At 40.6% G+C, this 22,934-nt stretch overlaps 1 protein-coding gene across 4 annotated transcripts in view; it reads right to left on the bottom strand.

Moving 5' to 3' along the window:
- Positions 1-22,934, bottom strand: part of LOC128733152 (adenylate cyclase type 9) — an 81,501-nt gene that overhangs the window by 23,418 nt on the left and 35,149 nt on the right. For all 4 annotated transcript variants that reach the window (XM_053826788.1, XM_053826789.1, XM_053826791.1 and 1 more), the window contains one exon: positions 12,867-13,147. In XM_053826788.1, the coding sequence (XP_053682763.1) occupies positions 12,867-13,147 (281 nt within the window). The remainder of the gene's footprint in view (positions 1-12,866; positions 13,148-22,934) is intronic.

Genomic DNA, 22,934 nt, shown 5'->3' with positions numbered 1-22,934 from the left:
GAGTCATACCAAGCACTGTTCCGATAAACTCGTGTAGTTCTTCGAAAGACGGTTTTTTTGGTACATTTGCATACTCAATGCGAAAAGTATTTTCGCGACGCCTCATCTTCGAATGTCTATCGCCGTTTCCTGGCCCGGCGGTGCCAAGATATTAAAAGAAACTTTAAGCGAAAAAAATATAAGCTCGTAAACGACTTCCGTGATAAGCGAACACATCCACTCAATTTGGAAGTTGAGCTCCAACTGACAAGGAGGAGAGAACCTGAACAAATAGTGGAGGCACATCCACGACGCAATCAGTACTACAGCGCGAGAAGTGTTGGCTACTACTATCGTAGTCACTTCCAGTGAGTGGTCTGGCGCAGAGTGCCAACGAGCGACTGATGAGAGGAATCGAGTCAGAAGTTACATATTGGCTGCAACTGTGACACGCCAGAGCAGGAGGGAGTGAGATACCGAGATGCTAAAGCTGCCGAAAAGAGACTTCACCATCGTAAGAAACGTCAGAACTCAGCACTGGAATCGCGTTCTTACGGAAGCGGAGCTTGCTTCGAGAGGGACGATACGAAAAGCTTCTTTAAAACGATCAACGGAATCAGCAACCGGACCATGCCAACGCCTGTTATGTGCAACGACAACGAACCTGATTACCGAAAGATCGGAGGTGGCGAGGCGTTGGAAACAACATTTCGATGTATTGTATGATGGAAAAGCTGTGGAAACATGAAAAGTGATTGAGGATGATGGGCAAGTTGTGGATTCATCAACTTTGGACGAGGTTAGAAAAGCAGTGAGAGAGCAGAAAACCGGCAAAGCAGCTGAAAACGACCGCTTCCCTACCGAACTTTTGTAAGTCGTTAGCAAACGACTGTATTGTGCAATTCATCAGGTTATACTAAAGGTAATGGAATGAGGAGGAACTACCTGCGAACTGGTTGAGAGGTCTCACACTTAAAATTGCATACCGAACACCGCTATTTTTCGACGAAATTAGAACTGCTGAACGTTCGGTAAAAATTTCGGTGATGAATATCAACGTTTTCGGACCTTTAGTAACGTTTGGCATCATCGAAATTTTAGCCGAACATTCAGCAGTTCTAATTTCGTAAAAACTTGCGGTGTTCAGTAAAAAAACTTTAGTGTGCCCTATTTACAAAAATGTCCATCGAATCGTATGCAGCAATTACCGAGGCATTAATCGAGGAGATACAAAACTCTGTTCTAAATACAAAACTCTCTCCTGCATCCTTGTTCATACACAGGGGCGGTGTAGAAATGCTTTGTTAGCGAATCCCAGTCCGAAGAGGGATACTCCACGATGGACCAAATGTTCACCCAGCGAAAAATCTTTGATAAATTCCTGGAGTTCGACATGCAAGCTGACCATTCGTTTAAAGAGTTCAAGGCGGCGTACGATTCAGTTAACCGAAATGAGTTGTGGTAAATTATGCTTGTGCATGGATTTCCTACAAAACTGACCAGACTGATACGTGCTACCGTTGATGGTTCAAAATCAAGCGTCAAAATAGCGGGTGAAACATCGGACACGTTTGTGACTTTAGCTGATTTGAAACAAGGAGGTGACGGACTATCGCATTTGCTATTCAACATTGCCATATGTATTGTAAGGTGCTATTCGAAAGGCAGGCGTGCAGAGAAGCGGTACCATCATCACAAAAATCAGAGGGGTTGTGTACAAGACACGACCGCATAGGTAACGCAGGACTAGGTAAGTCTCTTTGTAGTGATAGCAGCATGTAACGAAGCATGTAATTATTTGATTCTTCATGTATACATGGTATTGAATATACCATATATATACATGCAGGCAGGGATGGTTCCTCCTCAGAAGAAAAAAAGAGAAGAGAAAAATTCAAACTGTGCTCAGTCTTCAACGCGATTTATTCTGCTTCTGTTTCATTTTAACTTTTCTCTTTCTTGCTGAACGCAGTTGTATGAGCAACCGCACACTGTGCTACTCATTGAGGAGAATGTTAATACACTTTGAATACGTTGATGCGATGCGCTGACGTATGACAACTACGGGTAGTTTTAACATGGGTAGTGCATTGAGAAAAAACGACGATTGTCAGTAGCGGTCATTGCCGTGCGAAAAATATTATTTAGATATGACAACATTGGAATTCCCATGCATTTGCTTCTTGACGCGCACCAACAGGAAAGTCCCATTATAAACAAAGGTAATTCTCCGCTAAGATTCAAAATTTAACGACTTTTGATTGTCTTGACGCCTCTGAGTCTATAGTTGCTGTACGCGCACCGGTTGTTTTGTTTTCACGTTTACTGCCGTAGCTACCGAGAAGGGCCGGGAGCAAAACCGAAAGTTGCTCATTTAAAGAGCGCATTAGGAAGTTTTTCTGCGCGTCAGTTTTTCTCATTATGTTTAGTCTGTTTCTCATTGTGTGGATTTATTTCTCATTTCTGCAAGCAGTTCTGCTCATTGTGTTGAACAAAAAAAGTTGCACTTTTTGCGCAATGAGTGAGGAAATAATAAGCCTGCATGCATGCATATATACATGCTACATGCGTTGCATAAAACATTTATCAAAGTAGTAACATCGTATACGTTCAATCCTCAATAGATTTCAGTTTCAGAGTTATTTCTATGTGCATTTGGAAATCAAGAACACAAACTATTGCTTTCCCGCTATCCTACAGAAATTAAAGATTGTTTTTATTACCAATGGTTCCCCATGTTAAAGGAACATTACCAATTCAATCCCATTTTATCAACAGCACATCTTTTCACTATACTTCTAATGAAATGGCAAACATGCGCATCAATACAGAATTATATTATAGCCGAACACTACAGATGTAGCGCACTTTTCCAACACAGATATTAAATTCGCCCAGGTTTATTCGCGTTCGTTAGAAATTTGATGGCACGAGGGGGCTTTGTCACTCTTTCTAGCGTACTTCCCAAGCAAGGACATCTAGATGGTCTAGTTCATGGAGTTAAGAAATCTTGTTGAAACGAGGAAATTTTTTCACTTGTTTTGGCTTACTTCCCAAGCACAGATATCAAATTGGTATAGGTTTAGATCTTCGTAAAGAATCTTCGACCTGTTGGGACGGAGAGATTTTGTCATTTTTTTTTTCTAAGATTACGTTAAACTATGATGGCGTCTTTTCCAACCAATCACGAACCAGGGATTTTCAGTTGGACAATTCCTCATTATTTCCAACAAGTTGAGCCCGAATCTTACGATCCGGAATATATAAATGTCTGTTCAGAATTCCGAAAACTGCGAATACATTCCATTGGTCAGTGTTTGCGAAGATGTTTAATCTTTGTATTAGTTTTTTGAGTTCTTATATTGCATAATATAGCTCTTAGAAATTGTACCTGAAAGAGTCATAGCCGGAAACTGAAACAAATAGTTTCTATGCTCGTATTTGATTTTATTTAACCGAATAAAAAGTACAAAGGTCCATGCCTAGTGGCACGGGCGCAGGCTTGAAGTAGGACTACGAATGTAGCGCAATTCGTCTCCCAATGCTAAAGCCGGTGATTTTTGTATGAATTTCATATATATAGATGCTCAAGTTGCGCATTAAAAAATTGTGTTCTCACATGTGAGAAATTCATAATATCAACTCTTCAGCTAATTTATATGGTGGACCTGAAAAGGTCCGTTTGTTAATCTCTAATTCTCAAATTTCTGACTCGTAGTGTCCATTGTCAACTTTCGTCCTTCAGATGGGCTTAGTGATGTCCGTTAATCGTTCGATTAATTCAACTAATCGAATAACACAAGGAATATTCGAATAATTTTTAATCGAATAATGCCAGCATGAGTAGTTGAATTAATCGAATAGTTCAATTAATCGATTAGTGCAGATAAGGCTCACCGATTAATCGGTAATCGAATAATTGAAAATTTCGGACATCACTATTCCCACCAATTTAAACCCTTCTGCTTCCGCGACCAAAATTTGAGTTTTCTAGCTTATTTAATATTCTATTATAGCAGCTTATTGTCAATTGCAAGTAAAATTGTACAATCCAAAGTGCGATATCGCTCATAAAGTGCTATTTTGCATTAAATCGTTTCGATCTTCGGCGCACTTTTTCGTTATCTGCCAAGCAATAAGTGCGCCGAAGAGACCGAAACGATTTAAGCTAAAATAGCACTTTTATGAGCGATTGCGTACTTATTGATTGGACAATTTTCCTTGCAATTGACAATAATAGATCGATGTTTCGAATCCAACACGGTCGGCGTAATTTCCACTCCACACCAAACAATAATTGGCTGCTGCCGAGTTTTACCACCTTTGCCGCGTTCGGATCCGGACAGGGAGATAAAATCGTAACTCTCATTATTATTTGTAACCCAAACAGCGCGAAAATGATGCCGTTCACAAAATCAATTCAACTGTTTCATATACTTATTCAGTAGTTCTTAAAAGAACTGATTGTTTTCTACCAGCTGTTAATAATACAAATCGAAGAAATTTAGGCTTATACAAATTTGAAAAAAAGTTTATGTCCTGGTCTCAAAATATTGTTGAAGGGGGGGGCAAGAAAAAAATAATAACATTAAACCTTCAATAACCAAACAAAAGAGAAGAAACCAGCGCTTATTTTTCCATATTATTCAAATTTTAATACCGATATTTTGTACAGTACTTAAATTTTAGTTCAAGCCTTTCAAACTTCGAAATTTTTCGTCCCAAGCACATAAAGTAAGCATCCTGATAGAGATGAACCAGTTTGATAATAGTGGAGTGCCTGTGGCATGTGGATCACCTTAGAGAGCCACAAACGTATAACCTGACCTTCATTTGAATTTTGTTTTGAACCTCCGTGTCACTCGGTTAGTTACCCTGCTTTTTTAAATAATATATATATAGAGAAGACCACCACACACGGCACGAGCAGCGTCGCCGTAAAGAATAACAGCGGGCAACAAAAGTGTTGCACTTTTTTATAAGCTTGTTTATATAAATCTGATGATGGCTGAACAGATATAAAGTAAGCCGAAACGTAATAAAAGTAGAGGAAAGTTTAAAAGTTTCACCGATTTACATCAATTAGAAAGAAAATACAAAGGAATACGGTGACCAAAACAATTGAAGCAGTTTTTTAAATAATCGAAATCCGTGTCACTTACTAATTCAGAACTCGGTAATCACGACATAGTATCGTAATCTAACCATAGTGTGAAAATGGCAGTTTAGGTCCCTGCCACTTTATTACTTGGAACGCTTATGCTGTGCTATCGATATGTTTTAACCCATTTCCTCCCAGCGTTGCGAAAACGCAACGCACCCTTCTCTCAATTCTTGAGAAGGCTAGGTTTGAGATATCTACTTGGACCCTAAGAAACAAAGAAAGATTGAGAAAAAATCTAATTGTCCTGTATTTGCTTAGAGCTCAGATGCTACATATAACAAAATTACAGCGGTGTAAACATAACAGGTCTTGCTAATTTTCATTCGACTCAAACTAGTAACTTTACCCTCGGATGGCAAAAGCGAAACCGGCGAAAGCGGGAGCGTCACTGACACTATTTCTGGATTTAAATATAATGTTCTCACCTCTCTGAAATGATAAAGCTATGTAAAAAGTGCATACCACCCCCCAACCCCCCTGTAAGTCCTTGCGTTTGCACTTTTTCGGCGTACCGTTGTGGGGCATAGGGACAAAATTAAAAATACATCTCGGCGGTTTTTTCTTAGTTGATCCAAAACAGAACTTTCCTGAAAGTTTCAGTTTTTTATCTCGGCTGGAAAAAGTGTGGGGCTTAATGGGTTAAGAAAACACATCTCTGAAGCTATTCACGTTTCTTGGTCAACCTTTTAGTCATGAATATCAGGCCTCTCCTCAGCTGATGCTTCTTCTCCAACAATTACGTGTTTACCTTTGTATATTGAGGATGCACACCGTTTCGAAAATTTCAAGTTTCGAACAGTTCAGTGACATACAGCATGCTGCATACATCCGATGAATGGTAAAAACTGTATCGTTGAGTTTTACGCCCCCTACCTCCAAAATTAGGGTAGTTACTTGGACATTACGGAGTAAAACGACCAATTTTGAGCCCCGAAAAATTGTGTTTCTATTTTCATCTTATCTAGTACCTTTGACGGAAAAAATAATCCCACTGCAATTCAAAAATCGGAATATCTCAGTCAAAAGCGGTACCAAATTCCACTAATATATTGTTTAATTGATTGTTGCCTCCATCTATTTCAGTTCTCTTAAAACAAGGTAAATTAAAATGGAATCAAGCCGAAAGTCTGATTGCAGGCACCCCAATTTTCGACGTCGGGAACTTAAAGATTAAGCACAATAGTTGCCTGTGACTTGCAGCAGAATCAGAAAGCTTAGTTCGTGAAAGAAAGTTGATCGAAACTAACGAGATAACTATAACTTTGCACATATTGGATAATTTAGAGATGTAAACTCATTGAACTGTGAAAAAATCTGCTTGTCACTAAAAAATGCAACAGACTAATATGACACTTTATTTTTTTGCCCCTTCACGTTCCGAAAATTTTCAAAGGGGGGGGTGACATAAACTTTTTTTCAAATTTGTATAAGCCTTACTGCTTGGCAGCAGCTTTTTTCGAACCGCATTGTCCGTTACAACAACTTTTTTTGGCTTTGGAGTTTTCGGTGCCTTTGTTATGATTTTCTTTGACTTAGTAATCTTGCTTCTCGCTAGCAAGTTTGGTAGGCGAAGGAATCGGAAGCGCCAGTTCTTTGTTTGGACCAGCTTTCTCTTGTTGAAAACTAACTTCAAAGCCTTTTTCACGAATGTGTCCAACCTTGAAACGTCACAATTGTAGCTGGCGGCGATATACTTCTAGACGGCTTGCAACGAGGATCCGTTGACTCTTCGGTTTATTGGCGTCTCGCTTAGTGAATTTGGATGTCTTCGTTGCCTTATTCCGGGGAAGTAGCAACAGCTGAAGCTCAACGATTTTCGAGCGGATTCTATAGAGCGTAAATTAAATACAATCAAACTTTGATCCCTTTGATTCAAAGGGAATTTAATCCATAGCTCTTCTCCTATATATTTCTGTCATCCGTGTTAGGGAAGCATTGGCGTGAGAAGGCAAAAATAAGATTAAAGCAACGTCATGAGTTAGAAGACCGCATGGTGAGTCACCACATATTTATCGTTTTATAGATCAAATCAGAAGAAATTCTTCATGATTTAAAGAATCAGCGACATTTGGAAATTTAAGTAAAGAAATTTAGTATGCAGAAAATTTTCATCTCTTCATAAACAAATTCGTTCGTCCTAAAAAGGACGTGTTGTGGTAAATTATGTGGTTGAAAATCCGGCCAGCAGAATGGCTTGAATGTTTGAAACAACACCTCCCAGGGCAATGGTGACAATGGTTACCGGACAGAGCATTTTCCATTGATTCAAGCTCTTCCGCTCCCGCAACCAAATATTCTAATATAGCTGATAATAGATCGATGCTCCGGTACCAACGCGTTCGGCGCACTTTACACCAAACAATGATCCGCTGCTCTGCCTTTGCCGCTGCTGCTGCTGCCGCTGCGCTGCGTTTTACCAGTTTGCCGAGTCCAGTGAGGGAAATCGCAACTCTCTGCTGTCTGTTCTGCTTCTGCACCGTACCAATGCCAATGCAAAAATGATGCCGTTCGCCGACTTACTTCTGATTATATACCAGAGCAAATGGCAGCAACAAACAAAGGCGGATCAACGTAGGGCAGAGAATCATAGACACGAAAGAAAGGCGGTACAATGAAACCGTACTCCGTACATTGTTTGAACACAGGGATGGCACGGCAACGAGCATGGCAGACGTGCACTCACAGTTGTGTTTGTCTTAATACAGTTTAAACATGTAATTTCTGACGGGGTCATACTTCGAACGCTCATACTAAACTGCTAACATCACTTTAAAATTTGAGAAAAATCAATTTAACTGCTTCGTATACTTTTTATTCAGTAGTTCTTAAAAGAACTGATTGTTTTCTACCAGATATTAGTAATGCAAATCAAGGAAATTTACATCTAGGCAGCAGTTTTTTTCGGGCACCTTCTCCGCTGGAACGATTTCCTTTGACTGGGGCTTTCGGTGCCTTTGCTACGGTTTTCATTGGCTTAGTAGATTTTTGTTCGGGGCACCCGCATATTTACTCCAGTAGTACAGCTTTAATCGGAGCCGCCTTTGCAGCAGTTAGCAAAAATATTGTTTTCGTCCGTTTTATCAACCTTGAACAAATCGGAAGCGCCTGTTCTTTTTGTTTGGACCAGCTTTTCGACAGCTAATTTCAAAACCTTTTTCACAAATGTGTCCAACCTTGGAACGTCACAATTGTGGCTAGCGGCGATTTACTTCTAACGGCTTGCAGCGAGGATCCATTGATTTTACTGTGTATTGATAGCAGCAAAAACCATATCGTTCGCTAGCGGGCGAGTCGGTGGCTTCTTCGGATTATTGGCGTCTTGCTTGGTGAATTTGAATGTCTTCGTTGCCTTATTCCGAGCAAGCAACACCCACTGAAGCTCAACAATTTTCGAGCGGATTCTATAGAGCGTAAATTAAATACAATCAAAACCCCTAGCTCATCTCGTATATATTTCTGTCATCTGTGCTAGGGAAGCATTGGCGTGGGAAGGCAAAAACATGAAAATAATGAAATAATGAATATAGTCTAATATTTTCTCAATTATTAAACGTCTGTTTGGGAAACATGGAATCTATTGTATTTTTATGGATTTTTTGAAAAATTTCCAATCGATTGATACCAATATCTCTAGAATCTGTTGACGGATGACTGAGTTATAGGCGTGCAAACCATAACCACTTTTCGTTACATGTTCTCTTTTCGTTTTTCTAAAGTGCACCCCAATATAGAAATCAAAGAAGTAGTCCTACTTCAAAACTTCTGGCTGCTTGCAACATTTATGACGTCTGATTAGAGTAAAATGCTGCTTAGAAAAGTCTTGATGGTTTGCTATCATTAACTCATTTTTTTAAATTTTGCGACTTGCTCCGGTGTGATTTAACACCGACCATATGATATCGGCGACAAGCAATCGAGTTGAGCAGGCGAGTCGAGCAGTCCAATCAAGCAATCGAGTCAAGCAGTTGGGCCGAGCAGTCGAGTCGAACAGTCAAGTCAAGCAGACAAATCGAGCAGTCCAGTCGAGCAGTTAAATCAAGCTGTTCAGTCAAGCAGTCCGGACGAGCAGTTGAGTCGAGCAGTTGAATCGAGTGGTCGATTCGAGCAGTCAAGTCGAGCAGTTAAATCGATCAGTTCAGTCGAGCAGTTTAATCGAGCAATTAAGTCGAGTAGTCCCGTCGAGCAGTTGAAACGAGTAGTCTAGTCGAGCACTTGAGTCAAGCAATCGAATCGAATGGTTTAGTCAAGCAGTCGGGTCAAGCAGTCGGGTTGAGTGGCTAAGTCGAGCTGTAGAGGGGCTCTGTAGCCGCAAGGTTACCGAGTCTGCTTTGACAAGCGAATGGTCATGGGTTCGAATCTTAGTAGAATCAGGCCATTCGATGTCAAAGTGACTTTAGCATGGGTTTATTCTCAGGCCCCTCATCGCCCTTTCTTCATGCTGAGTTCTATATTATCCCGATATGGCCTATTGACAGTGCAAAAATGAGACCCTTATAGTAAAAATGCACTGGTTTGCTACGCCAGGGATGACTATAATTGGGGACTGTGCGCTGTCATGTGGAACGAGGTGGGTAAAGTAGAGTAAAGTATTGAAAGAAGGGTACCCAATTACACACAAGCACGCATAAAAAAAAAAAAAAATTCAATAAGCATATCGCTCACTCAATAGCGACTATAGCCAAAATAAATGCAGTGCGGGTTATACAACAAACACCCGGGCGATATCACAATAGATCTAACCATGATGGTCGCAGTGATGAGTCCATACAGGAAAAAAAAAAAAAAGTCGAGCTGTAGAATCAAGCTCAGTTGAGTCGAGCAGTTGAATCGAGCAATCGGGTCGAGCAGCCGATTCGAATAGTCTAATCAGGTAGTTGAGTCAAGCAGTTCATTCGAGCAGTCGAGTCGAGCGGTTAAGTCGAGCAGTCCAGTCGAGCAGTGGAATCAAGCAGTTGAATCGAGCAGTTCAGTCGAGCGTCGAATCGACCAGTTGAATCGAGCAGTCTAGTCAAGCAGATAAATCATGCTGTCCAATCAAGTAGTCCAGTCGAGCAGTCGAATCGAACAGTCCAGTCGAGCAGTCAAGTCGAGTAGCAAGTCAATATGTGTCATATGTGGCATATGTGTCAAGCAGTCGAATCGAGTAGTCCACTCGAACAGTTAAATCGAGCTGTTCAGTCAAGCAGTTAAGTCGATCTGTCCAATCGAGCAGTTCAGCAGTCGAGAAGTCGAATCGAACATCTCAGTCGAGCAGTCCAGTCGAGCAGTTTAGTCGACCAGTTGAGCAATCGAGCAGTCCAGCAGTCGACTAGTGAGGTACCTGAGAACAGAACTCATTGATACAAAAACATGATGTCCTGTCAGGGGCCTGTTTTTAATTACCGATAAGCCTCTTATGACGTCCTGTCAGAGACCTGGTTTTCGGTACAGACATAAGCCTCTTATATAAATAGATTTTTCAATAGTAAATACTTTGAAATCAATAGGTTTTATTATTGGTGTGGATGCTTAGAAGATTTTTCGATGAGTTGGCGTAAAAATATGAATAATCGATCTGGAAACCGCTAAGCTATTCGCGCTCAAAATCTTTCATTTTTTCGTGACGCTCGCATTTTACGATTTGTTGGAATGACACCCTATCTCAAACCTTGCCGTAAAACGTAGCCCTACGTCAAATAAAAAGAAAAGACACAATTTAAGTCTAAACATAACTCAACCCGCCAGTATTGGTGGTATTTGAAATACGCCGCACGCTTAATAAGGGGGTTGTAGAGTTTCCTTTTTATCCAGTCCGCTGTGGTTCAAAAGTTACCCAATATCTGCGATCTACAGCGCCTGAGGGAAGAAGTTGAGTCCGAATCCGATTATAATTGGTTCTCTTTATAGCTTGGTTCGATAAGCGGAAACGCCAAACTTGCGTAAAGAGAAACGGTACACATACTTAATTAAGCATCGCTTCAATGGCCCTCTCTTACCTAGTTTTCCGCCTTTTCTCCTTCACGTCTTGTCCCACTCTGTTTAGATACTATAAACACCATTGTTTCATTACTTTCTTCTACCGTCCCCTTCGTCGATTGTAAAAACTACCGTTATAGAAAATTAAGAAAACTTTTTTGCTCGACTAGGTTTGTTTCTGCTGCACAGATTGGCAACCAAATACAAAACTTGATGTTAGACTACGGAATATGATATGGTTTAGTGCCGTAAAAAAGGAAAACATGTTCAGTCGGATTGGGAGGTAGGTTGGTTCGAACATCGAACCTCACCTGCAATTAATCAATATTTTTAGCCTAATATCTAGATTTTTCAGTTCATCTAAATTTTCATTTTTCACATTATAGATTTACTTCTTTTTCTGAAAAAAGTAAAGTGCTTCGATAGGTGATCAACAATACTACATAATTCAGACGCCACAACTCGTATCTCATTTTGTGATTTACACAAAAAAATCCTAGTTTGTTACCCGAATCTGTTATTTGGTGGAAAATGGGTATGAAATGGGGAAGGTAAATGAGAAGCGTCCAATATAGCTCTAGCCATCCCAAGCCCCGACCTAGCGCCTCCACGTGGCCATACCTGGTAATGCTCTTTTGAGTAGCCAAGCTAGGAGGTGCGATGCTGGGTGGTTCCCGGCTGCCTGATCTCAAAACCGGGGTTTCAGGCAGTCGGCGGAGCCACACGGCCTTGCTAATAGGTAAACCTAATTTAGTTATTTTAATTATTTTTTTTTGTTTTCGTTTTAGCTTATGAAGCATCTCTTGCTATATAGTAAAAACTTTGGCCAAAATGAGTTTTAATACTGCACATGGATACCAGAATGAAAAAATTAAATTAAGTATTAGAAGCACTTATGGAACTTCAAAGGACGCTATTCTATTTCATATGAAGGACTGCTGGTGAGATTGTTCTATTATATACCATATTTCATTATATACCCATATATACCTCATTTCCTCTTAATATCATATTATTAATAGTATTATTATTGATATCATAAATGTGGAAGGTTGGATGATGGAGTGGATTGCCAACCTGAATCCTTAAGGTCTGAAGCAAATATGGCACTTCTCAACTCAAAACAAACAAATCATCACGTGGGTTAAAGTTGGTACAGCGAAATTGATTATTACATGGAAAGATCCTAATTCTGGAAGGCGACTCTTATAACCGCGTAATGCGCACAAGTGCATCTGCTTGTGGGTCCGCTCAATCCCTTTTGGCCCTTCTGTAACAGCATCAATGTGAAATTCATTTCTACCTACATACATTGGCAAGTCCTTGAAATGATGGTGGCTTTCCCCTACTACTACTACTACTACGAAAATGTTAACATAACAAACATACGATTTACTTATATAAAACATTTTCTATTTTCAGTATGCAGATAAGACATTAATTTACAATGAAACAACAGGATGCAAGTTGACATAGATGAAATTCAAGAAATTACATGCTTGATAAAATATATCTAGAAAACTCTGATTCTGATTTTATTCAGTGTTCGGCTAAATGAAAATGCCTATACTTCCAGAAACTGTTGTTCAATCAACGCGAAATTCAAACCTTCCGATGGCAAGCCACAATCTGCACTGACATAACAAGCACCATACCGATCGGTTCTCGCAAACAGCAAACACGTAAACAAACAACATAAAAGGAAAACAAACAAGTGCGAAACAACATTCGAAATTGCGAATTGAAAAAAAAATCCGTAAACACTCACCTGAACTTCAGCCGTATCTGCGGGAACACACTGGCCTGATATTGGCCCTCCAGAACCGGCGAATCAAAGCGTGGATCGAAGCAGGACCGCGGGGCAGCCCGCTCGAACGTTACCGGGAGCATCACGCTGCAGCACGAGTGCCGCCGGCCGGTTTGCGTTAGGTAGCTCTGGATGTACGGCGCTAGCGAAATCTGGATGTCCTCAATTGAACCCTGCTGGCTGTCGGTCAGCACCGGCGGCATCGTTGCAAACGAGGTCGACCGCCGATGGTTGGATGTGGTCTGCGAATGATTTCGAAAGGCGTAAAATATTTATTAGATAAAGTTTTGAAAACTGATCTTATCTATACCGAGCGCAGCAGCAGGTAGAGCCCACAAAACCGGAAACAGTGAGCCACCGTGGCCTCTTTTCGATAGCGAGTGACCGGTAAGTGTAGCAATGCGGTCGAAGGCAAACTGCGTAGGTACATATACTACATATGTAGAACTAAACGCAAACAGACGTCTAGCGCTACCGCTTTCTTTCTTTTGTGTGTCGATAAACACCGAGGTAGACGATGTTTATCAGCCGAATTTTTACCGTCTGATTATATCATTTTGGTGTTGATTTATGTAGCTATGTTAGAGTATATAACTCCTACTAGGGTAATTAGATAAAAATCATTCAGTTTTTTATAGTCGAATATTTATTGTACTACCACAAACGACTTCAATTCAGTGTCAACAAACAAATTAATCATGTATTTAGTGTTTTTTGAATCAATACACCACACACGAATTGTTTGGTCTTCGAGCGTTTTTCGTAATCACAGATGAAAACAAAAGCGGCTGCAAAAACAGTGGACGACTTTAAAATTAATTGAATATCGAAAACGATGCGCGTTTGCATTGTGTCCGTTCCAAAGGAGACGCATTGTAATCCGTTCCTTACCGCTGGCCGGTGGTCGGACCTGTAAAAAAGTTTATTTTGGGACTTTCATAACATTCATATCGGATTTCGGCCGGCATTACGGCTTTGAGTGACACTTTTATCGCTGTTGATTCTCAAAATAAAATAAAACACGCAACGCATTATCTCACGACTGCCAAGCTACGACTACGAGCACATAAGTCGTGATTTACGGTAGAATAATGCGGGTTATAGAGGCAGAACAAAATGTATGTAAAATGTATTCCTCGATACACGCCAGATAATAATTGCCAGATTTAGTAGGCATAATAATCAACAAAGAATGTTTTCTATTTTACAGCTTAGTTTTCGTATAGTTGCTGAGTCATAGAATCAATCTCTAGTTCGAAAAACGCTTACACACTAAATGGTATATAGGTCTAACCATGTATTGGATAGCCATGAAGTAATTAATCGCTACATCGCGTCGTCGGTTAGATTTATCATACAGTAACGCTGTAGTTTTGTTCGGGATTAGATCCACTTGAAATTTGTTTCGTCTAGAAATCGACATGAGGTCACATCAGATACCGTAGCTTCCATCCTAAATGTGTTGATCTGATTTTCGCTAATTTCCGACCAGTCTTGTGGCTTGGAGTAGCACCGCAAAAGAGAGCAAATAAAAACATGCGAAAAATGCACTGCTAACTATTTATCGTTTCATTAACGCAAATTTTCAGTCACATGAAGCGCTGTCAATTGAACGGTCATGATTTCTCAACCGCTAAGAGAGCAAATTCTACTCCTAAACGATTTATTCTATTTCAGACATGATCCACACACATAAAAACAGCCGATTTCAGTTTGGTCTTGTCCGATTCCAATGACACTTCGTACGGTACACCACAGTAAATCAGGAACCGATTTTCAAAGGTTGAATTTTTCCGCATCCCTAAAAAGTTTAACTAAATTAATTTTAGGGAACATGTCCACCTAATTTTTTTTACGAAGAATTTCATCATACCCAAAATTGAAAAAGGTTTTCAACGCACTAATTCTAACTAATTCTGAACGATGTTGGTTTTCAATGGCTAGATTATGAAAATTAATGAACAATTTCTAATTAAATTTTCTCACCCCCTGTGGGGGTTGAATAGCCCTGGTACAGAATACCGCTTACAGGGTGTTCAATAAGTTCGAATACACTGTAAAAATGTGTTTAAAAAAATGAAAATACAAGATATTCTTTTCTGAGTCAAGCAGTGTTTATTGAGAACCTTCACGACATATTTGGTGGAAGCTGTGCTTTTGTGCTTTATAACGAGCTTGAGACGTTTCTCAAACGAATCACACGCGGCACGCACCTGGTCCATGGGCATCTCGTCCCATATCTTGGAAATGAGCTTCTTAGATTGGTCCATAGTGCTCACTTTATGTTCGCTCTGCTTGGTCAGCATGTACGACCATACATAAAAGTCCAGGAGACTAAGATCCGGGGAGCTGGGAGGCCACAAAACCGTATGGAGAAAATCAGTCAAATTCTCCCGATACCACGCTTGGACGATATTCGCCGTTTGGGCCGGTGTGCTGTCCTGTTGAAAGACGTAATGATCCTTCCCGAGAGGTGACGAAGTGCCGGGGCCACAACCTTCTCCAGAACCTCGGTCTTATAGTACGCGGCGTAGATTTTCACGTTTTTCTCGATAAACACCAGTGGAAGCTTCCCACGCTTGGATACTGTAGAAGGGAAAATCAATCTTCACTGCTTGGTGGTCCAAATCGGAATGAAAATATTATTTATTCCGAATTAGTTACAGGGAGTCAAGGATACCTAATGCTATACAGTTTACTATGATCCTACAATCTCTCGCCCTTTTCATGAACGAGATGATTTACCTTTTTTTTCAGTGTAATGTCAAAAGAATCAAGAGCTTTTCGGACTTATAAATCATTCTGGTATAACGGAATCTTACGCAGAGGTTAATTCCTTTCTGCTCAACCTCATTATGGAAGCCAATATCCATAACTCTTGGTATCTTGCTTATATTGCTTATGATTCCACCGATCGAGAAAGGGCTTACCAAAGCAAGAGTATCGACTGAAGTTGACCTCTTCAGCTTTAGGAATCGCAACCGCTCTTCTACGACCATGGGTCATGAGATTTGTTGCAACATCTCACTTTTCTGTAAGTCATTCTATGACGTAGTCTCGCTACCTGCATTCCGGGTTCTGGTAATTCAAATTCAATTATCACACTGGCCTAGAGCAATAATGACATTTATTACCAGAAATCAGCCCTAAGAATACCAGCCCAGATAACACAAAATCGTAATAGAAAGTTCATATTAAATCGTTTTCATGTCAATTTCACATTGGAATTGTATAATGATTGGAGTACCTATGTCAAATCGAAGTGAATAATAAATTGTTTTGCAGTCGTGCGTGTCTTCATATACAATTCATGACTATGAATTATAAAGCAGTATAGACGATTGCAATATTTGATTATATTTTAATCATATATTCAGGAGTATTTAGTAGCATGTTTTAAAAACTACGCAAAACAGAATTACAAATAGTTGTCAAAATTTCCACTTTGGTACTTATATGTTCTTATATGGCGTGAAATATAACTTTTTCGTTCAGATATGATTTCGTATATCTCAGTTGCAATCGAGATATACAAACCAAACGGTTTACTGGGAGGTACCCAATGGGAACAACCTTGTGTTCCGTTATACCAATTATGCCGAATTATGCATTATACTCACCATTTGTCAAGCCATATTATACTTTTTTAAATTTTTCCCTCGTCGCCAAAATGTAGAAGGGAAAATCAATCTTCATTGCTTGGTGGTCCAAATCGGAATGAAAATATTATTTATTCCGTAATAGTTACAGGGAGTCAAGGATACCTAATGCTATACAGTTTACTACGATCCTACAGATGCGACCCCCCAAACCATCACCGACTCTCAACTCAATGTTTCCCTGCATTAGGTCAAACACGAACATCCTTTGTTGATTGGTACACCTTTCGGACAAGTAAATCGTGTTCAATCAGCTGACTCAATGCGGGCACCAAACGGTAGAAGCGCAGTTCAAGATTCTACGTACCACCGAACAGTACAGCGTTTTGAGTGTCCCTCCCCTCCTTCCCCCCTGACTTTTCATTTATCCTTGAATTCGTCTTTATTGATTCAACGGTCAATAGCACTTTTGACATCTTCACTTGTTTTTCGACCCAGACTTTCAGTTTTATACCAAAACATAAAAATAAACGCATTCAATTTAAAAGGCATAGGGTAGTTGATCCAATAGTTGTGGTAGTACCCATAGTTGCGCTACTATTCATTATTAATGCATATTTGCGTCACCGTAGCATTTTAGATAAAACAATTACGTTCATTATATAAAATAAGTTCTTAGAAGTATTGGTAGTTAGACTACACCATTTAAAATTAAAGCATTATTTGTTAAAAAGCCAATTTTCCAAAATCTAAAGCAACTATACGCGCTGTTGGAGCGCACAACTATAGGCGCTCATTTCTATAATTTTGCTACGATGTTTTTTCACTTAGCAACCTAGCAATGTATATGGAATAACACAATTAAAGGAACACCAAACTTAATTAAGGAAACATTAGCGCAACTGTTGATACAATATACATTTTTTCTTTATAAAGCTTCTCGTACAACGAAAGTAATTGTCTTGCCTTGTGACAAATATCTTGTATTTGATAAATTCATTTCCCACAAGCATTAATTGAAGCATATACCTCAATAAACAAGAAAAATGAAGTTATATTGTGCTTAGTGGCGCAACTAATGGAGCATCTACTCTGCTATCTAGAAGTACAAAGTCTGTGTCGGTTTTATCCTGACTAAAAGTGTCGATTTTACCCCGAATTGACTTAAAATTTCAGAAGATTGGTTTAAAGCAGCAATAAACGAAAAAATCACCTGTATTGTTACAAAGTAAGCTAAAGAATAATTGCTGATAAATCAAGGATGCAAAAAGCATCGAATTTTACAAATTTTTCCTACTAAACCGCTTAAATTCCGCTTGCGAAATTTTACAAGGACTGTTTCTTCACTGCTTACCGTTCTATTTTTCTATATTAAAGAGGAGAAAATTTGCTATCGATTAGCTGAACTTTACTTTTGGGTAAGAATAATAGTACTGTAGATATTTGAGAATTTGTTCACAACAAAACAAAAAAAGAACGCATTTTTTTTAGAACTTTATCAAAGGTTTTAGAAAAGATTAACGCGTTTTTTAAATTTTATTTTATGTGGGTCTTAAAGGCCGACAAAAACAAAGAAATCAGGGGATTAGTGATAACAATCGGTTGAAATTTGTAGAAGTTATGACCATTTAACTAAAACAGTAATGTTTGCGCATTTAATATCATGCTCTTGCAAACACCCCCTTTCTTTAAGCTTTTACTCTCTTACTTGTCCACATGCCACAAATACCTCTCTCTCTCTCTCTCTCTCTCTCTCTCTCTCTCTCTCTCTCTCTCTCTCTCTCTCTCTCTCTCTCTCTCTCTCTCGCTCTCTCTCTCTCGCTCTCTCTCTCTCTCTCGCTCTCTCTCTCTCTCGCTCTCTCTCTCTCTCTCACACACACACACACACTCTTTCTTTCTTTCTTTCTTTCTCTCTAGTCTCTCTCTATCTTTCCTCTCTTTATCTTTCAAACACACACGCACCAACATTTTCAAATTTTCCAATTATCTTTTACTGTATTTTATTATAGAACTATTTGACTCATGTTTAGTATTTTTAGTATTTATTTATTCACATACTTGTACCATGGGTTAGGGGAATCGAGCGTTATTTGTATCCCTGATGTAGTTATAGGATACGAGATGAACCGTTGCTTTTCAAGAGATGATGCTTTTCTCAAAATTCCATTGCATATTACTTCCATTCTTCTGGAGCCCGGAAAGGTGATTTTGATATCGTGCGAGAGCCGCGAGCTGAATATTTATGCGACATTTCATTCCAAAGAAATTAAATGTCGTGACATGGACGCGATAAACAAAAACAATATTTACCAACTATTTGTTGATTCAACTGTCGAGGGCTATACCGCCTTTAGCGGTAAACACAAAAGAAACTGAGATGAAAGAGAGAGTGCTGTTGCCAAGCTGAGTAAATTTTCTGTCGCGCAGAATTGGGTTGTTTTCAATATGTACAATATGCGCTACCAACTGCTAGAGGCGGTGTCCTATACAGTCTTCAAACTATGCTTAATACTGTCTATGAACAAACGCTATTCAGCTGGGTCATATGGCTCACCAATAGTCCCTTTACATCCAAACACTAACAAGCATTGTCTTAATTGGCATAACATTTACCGAATTGCTTGTCTCATGATCTCTATTTTATATGGACATCTTCATCAAGATTCTCAGGATCAACTTTAAAGCACACACGAAACGCAGTTTGCAATGAAGCAGCGAAATTAAACGGGGTTGTAAAAATAGAGTATCCACAGGCATAACAGAGTTTTTGTGGATTATTATCACATTTAATGTCCTGTTTTTTCACGCTCATTTTTCTTACTGTTCTTAGGAGAATGTCGAGTAGCAGTAGTTGCTGCACGCGCAGCGCTTAAGAGTGGGATAATAGCTAGCAAGCGAGCCTGCTTTGAAAGGTTGTGTGCCAGTGCCAAAGCGAACCCGTGGGGTGATGCCTACAGGGTCGTTATGGCAAAGACCAAGGGCGTGATGGCGCCCGCAGAGCGATCGCCAGATATGCTGGAGCGGATCATCGAGGGCCTCTTTCCGCGCCACGAGCCAAGCCCTGGCCTCAGGCCGCTGAGTCGTCCCACGGCCGACGTTCCAGTATCTCAGACCATAGCGTAGGATGGTCGGCCTCCGTGCCGAACATCCAAAGTAACGTGGGCGACGGCGGTTTAGAGGTCGGGGAGGAAGTAACGGTTACGAACGAGGAACTCATTGAGATCGCTAAATCCCTAAAGGTGAGCAAAGCACCGGGACCTGACGGAATCCCGAATATGGCCATTAAAGCGGCTATTCTGGAGGCTCCCGAATTATTCGGGGCAGTAATGAGTAGATGCCTGGAAGCTGGCCACTTCCTGGACAGATGGAAGCGACAGAACCTGGTCCTATTGCCAAAGCCTGGAAAACCTCCGGGTGTCCCCTCGTCAAATAGGCCGATCTGTCTGCTCGATACTGCCGGCAAGGTGCTGGAAAGGGTTATCCTTAACAGACTCGTACAGTACACTCAGGGTACAAACGGTCTGTCAAGGAACCAACTCGGCTTCCGAAAAGGCAAATCTACGGTGGATGATATCTTGTCTGTCACTAAGACAGCTGAGATGGCGATCCAGCGCAAGAGGACAGGTATTCGCTATTGCGCAGTTGTCACGCTCGACGTGAGAAATGCGTTTAATAGTGCTAGCTGGGACTCCATAGCCAACTCGCTTCGGAACGTCCAAGTGCCGGTGTCGCTGTACAGAAACCTGGAAAATTATTTCCAGAATCGTGTGCTATGCTACAACACGGAGGAGGGTCAGAAGTGCGTTCCAATCACCGCAGGGGTTCCGCAAGGTTCCATGCTGGGCTCGGTGTTGTGGAACGTCATGTATGACGAGGTGTTGAAGCTAAAGTTCCCGGTAGGGGTGGTGATTGTCGACTTTGCGGATGACACCACCTTGGAAGTCTATGGTGAATCTATCAGAGAGGTAGAGTTGACGGCTGCCCACTCTATAAGCATTGTTGAAGATTGGATGCGATCCAGGAAACTGGAGCTAGCGCATCATAAAACGAAGGTTATCGTGGTAAACAACCGCAAGTCGGTACAGCAAGCAAATATCAGCGTAGGGGACTGCACTATTTCGTCAACGCGGTCCTTAAAACTTCTGGGAGTCATGGTCGACGACAAGCTCAAGTTCGGGAGCCACGTCCACTATGCCTGCAAGAAGGCTTCCACAGCTATTTCGGCATTGTCTCGTATGATGTCTAATAGCTCTGCGGTATATGGCAGCAAGCGAAGGCTATTAGCCAACGTGGTCCATTCCATACTCAGGTATGGCGGGCCGGTGTGGTCATCGGCGTTAGGTACCAAAAGCTATCTAGCCAAGCTGGAAAGCACCTATCGTCTCATGTGCTTAAGAGTGGCGAGTGCGTATCGCACAGTTTCACATGACGCAATCTGCGTCTTAGCGGGTATGATGCCTATTGGTACCATCATCAGCGAGGACGTAGAGTGCTTCAACCAACGTGGAACTAGAGGCATACGGAGTACCACAAGAACGATCTCGATGATCACATGGCAGCGGGCATGGTCTAATTCCACAAAAGGCCGGTGGACACATCGACTTATCCCGGAACTATCCTGGCTGGCTCAACAGGCGTCACGGCGAAGTCAACTTCCATCTGTCACAAATTCTGTCAGGGCATGGTTGTTTTAGACAGTATCTGCACAAGTTTGGGCGTGCGGAGTCCCCCGCGTGTCCCGAATGCGCTGACGTTGAGGAAACTGCAGAACATGCTTTCTTCATATGCCCTCGTTTCGCGGGCGTGAGAAGCAACATGATGGCAGTGAGCGGACAGGACACTACTCCGGAAAACTTAGTCCAAAGGATGTGTTCTAGCTCGGACGTTTGGGGAGCGGTCAATGCGGCTGCTACCCAGATCGTACTTGAGCTACGAAACCGTTGGAAAGCCGATCAACAGCGAATAAACAGCCTAACTACCATAGTCCAGTAGTTATCTAAGAGTGTGCGTTAAGCACAATAGCCCCTCCCTGAAGTAATACCGATAAGGTGGTGCCAGGGGGATTGAGGCTGGAGACTCGAGTAGGGTTTTAGTGGGTCTGGATCCTCACGCCCTAGTAGGGGGGTCGGGATACCAAACCCCGCTCCCTGAGTTGTCTTCTCAGGTGTCTGATAGCAGATTTCCCTACTCGTTAACAAAAAACCCTGATTAATTTGTTTTTTATTGGCCTTTAAGACCCACATAAAATGAAATTTTTAAAATGCGGTAATTTTGTCTAAAACTTTTGATAAAGCTGAAATTATTCCAAAAAAATGCGTGCTTTTTTGCTTTGTTGTGAACAAATTCTCAAATATCTGCAGTATTATTATTCTTATAGCAAAGTAAAATTTAACTAATCGATAGCAAATTTTCTCATCTTTAATATGAAAAAAAAAAGAGATTTAAAATTGGTGCACCGCAACCGGAGAAATTTGTAATTATGCACATTTACTTTCACTCTTTAAGTAAAATTTCGACTTTAGTGCATATCTCAAAAACTATCCTACTTTAAATTTTGCTGACCTTATTTTCGGATTCAGCGGCAAATTTTACATGAAAAATCACCTTCAGCGCACTGAGTTCACGCTTTTTGTTTTATTTTGTTAACTAGTGTAATCGGCGAACGAAAATACGGAAGATGTCGTAAGTGCACCTAAGTCGTTCACTAAAATTTTTGAAGAGCAATGATCCGAGTACGCTGCCTTGGGGTACGCCGAAACGAATAAAAAAACGCTCAAAAGCGAACGGAGGTTACTACCACGAATGACGTGGGCTAACTATGCCAACCATAAACAGAGTAATCTAATCCGGAAAGCTTGGTGATTCCCAGAATGTGTGGTACAGCATCGAAAGCTTTTCGACGAACACCAAAAAAAGATGTAAGAAACATGAAATATACTTACTGATAATGCAGTATTATGGGTGTTTCTGCAAGTCTTCTTTAGTAAGGTTTTAGAACTGTTAATCAAGTAAGACCAAAGTAAACCCATTATAATGCCTGATAGGCTCTGTTATACTGTTAAAACTATTATAAGAAATGAATGAATACAAACATATTTGTTATTGGATTGTTAGTCGGGTTAGCCATTAAGTTATCAGCACGGAGCTGCTATCAAGGCAGAGCCAGCCCCGTAAATCAATTTATTGCCTAAAATAATTACAGCTTGTAAAATATGAAAATAATGCAGCACCTGGTATATTTACTTGTAATGGTCAGAACGATGTTGGTCGCTTCCTTCCAGATAAAGTAAAGCAAAGCCTAGGTGCTACATCCCGATTTCGAAACTCAACCTTCTGTTTTTATACGACAGATTTCGCAGCCAGCTGTAAGAGTACAAGACAATTGCGGGGCTAGTACTTTGGTCCTATTAACTCTTTCAGTATCTCCTGG

This window comes from Sabethes cyaneus, chromosome 1 (assembly GCF_943734655.1).
Source record: "Sabethes cyaneus chromosome 1, idSabCyanKW18_F2, whole genome shotgun sequence".
NCBI lineage: Eukaryota > Metazoa > Arthropoda > Insecta > Diptera > Culicidae > Sabethes > Sabethes cyaneus.
This window is presented reverse-complemented; position numbering and strand designations above follow the sequence as displayed.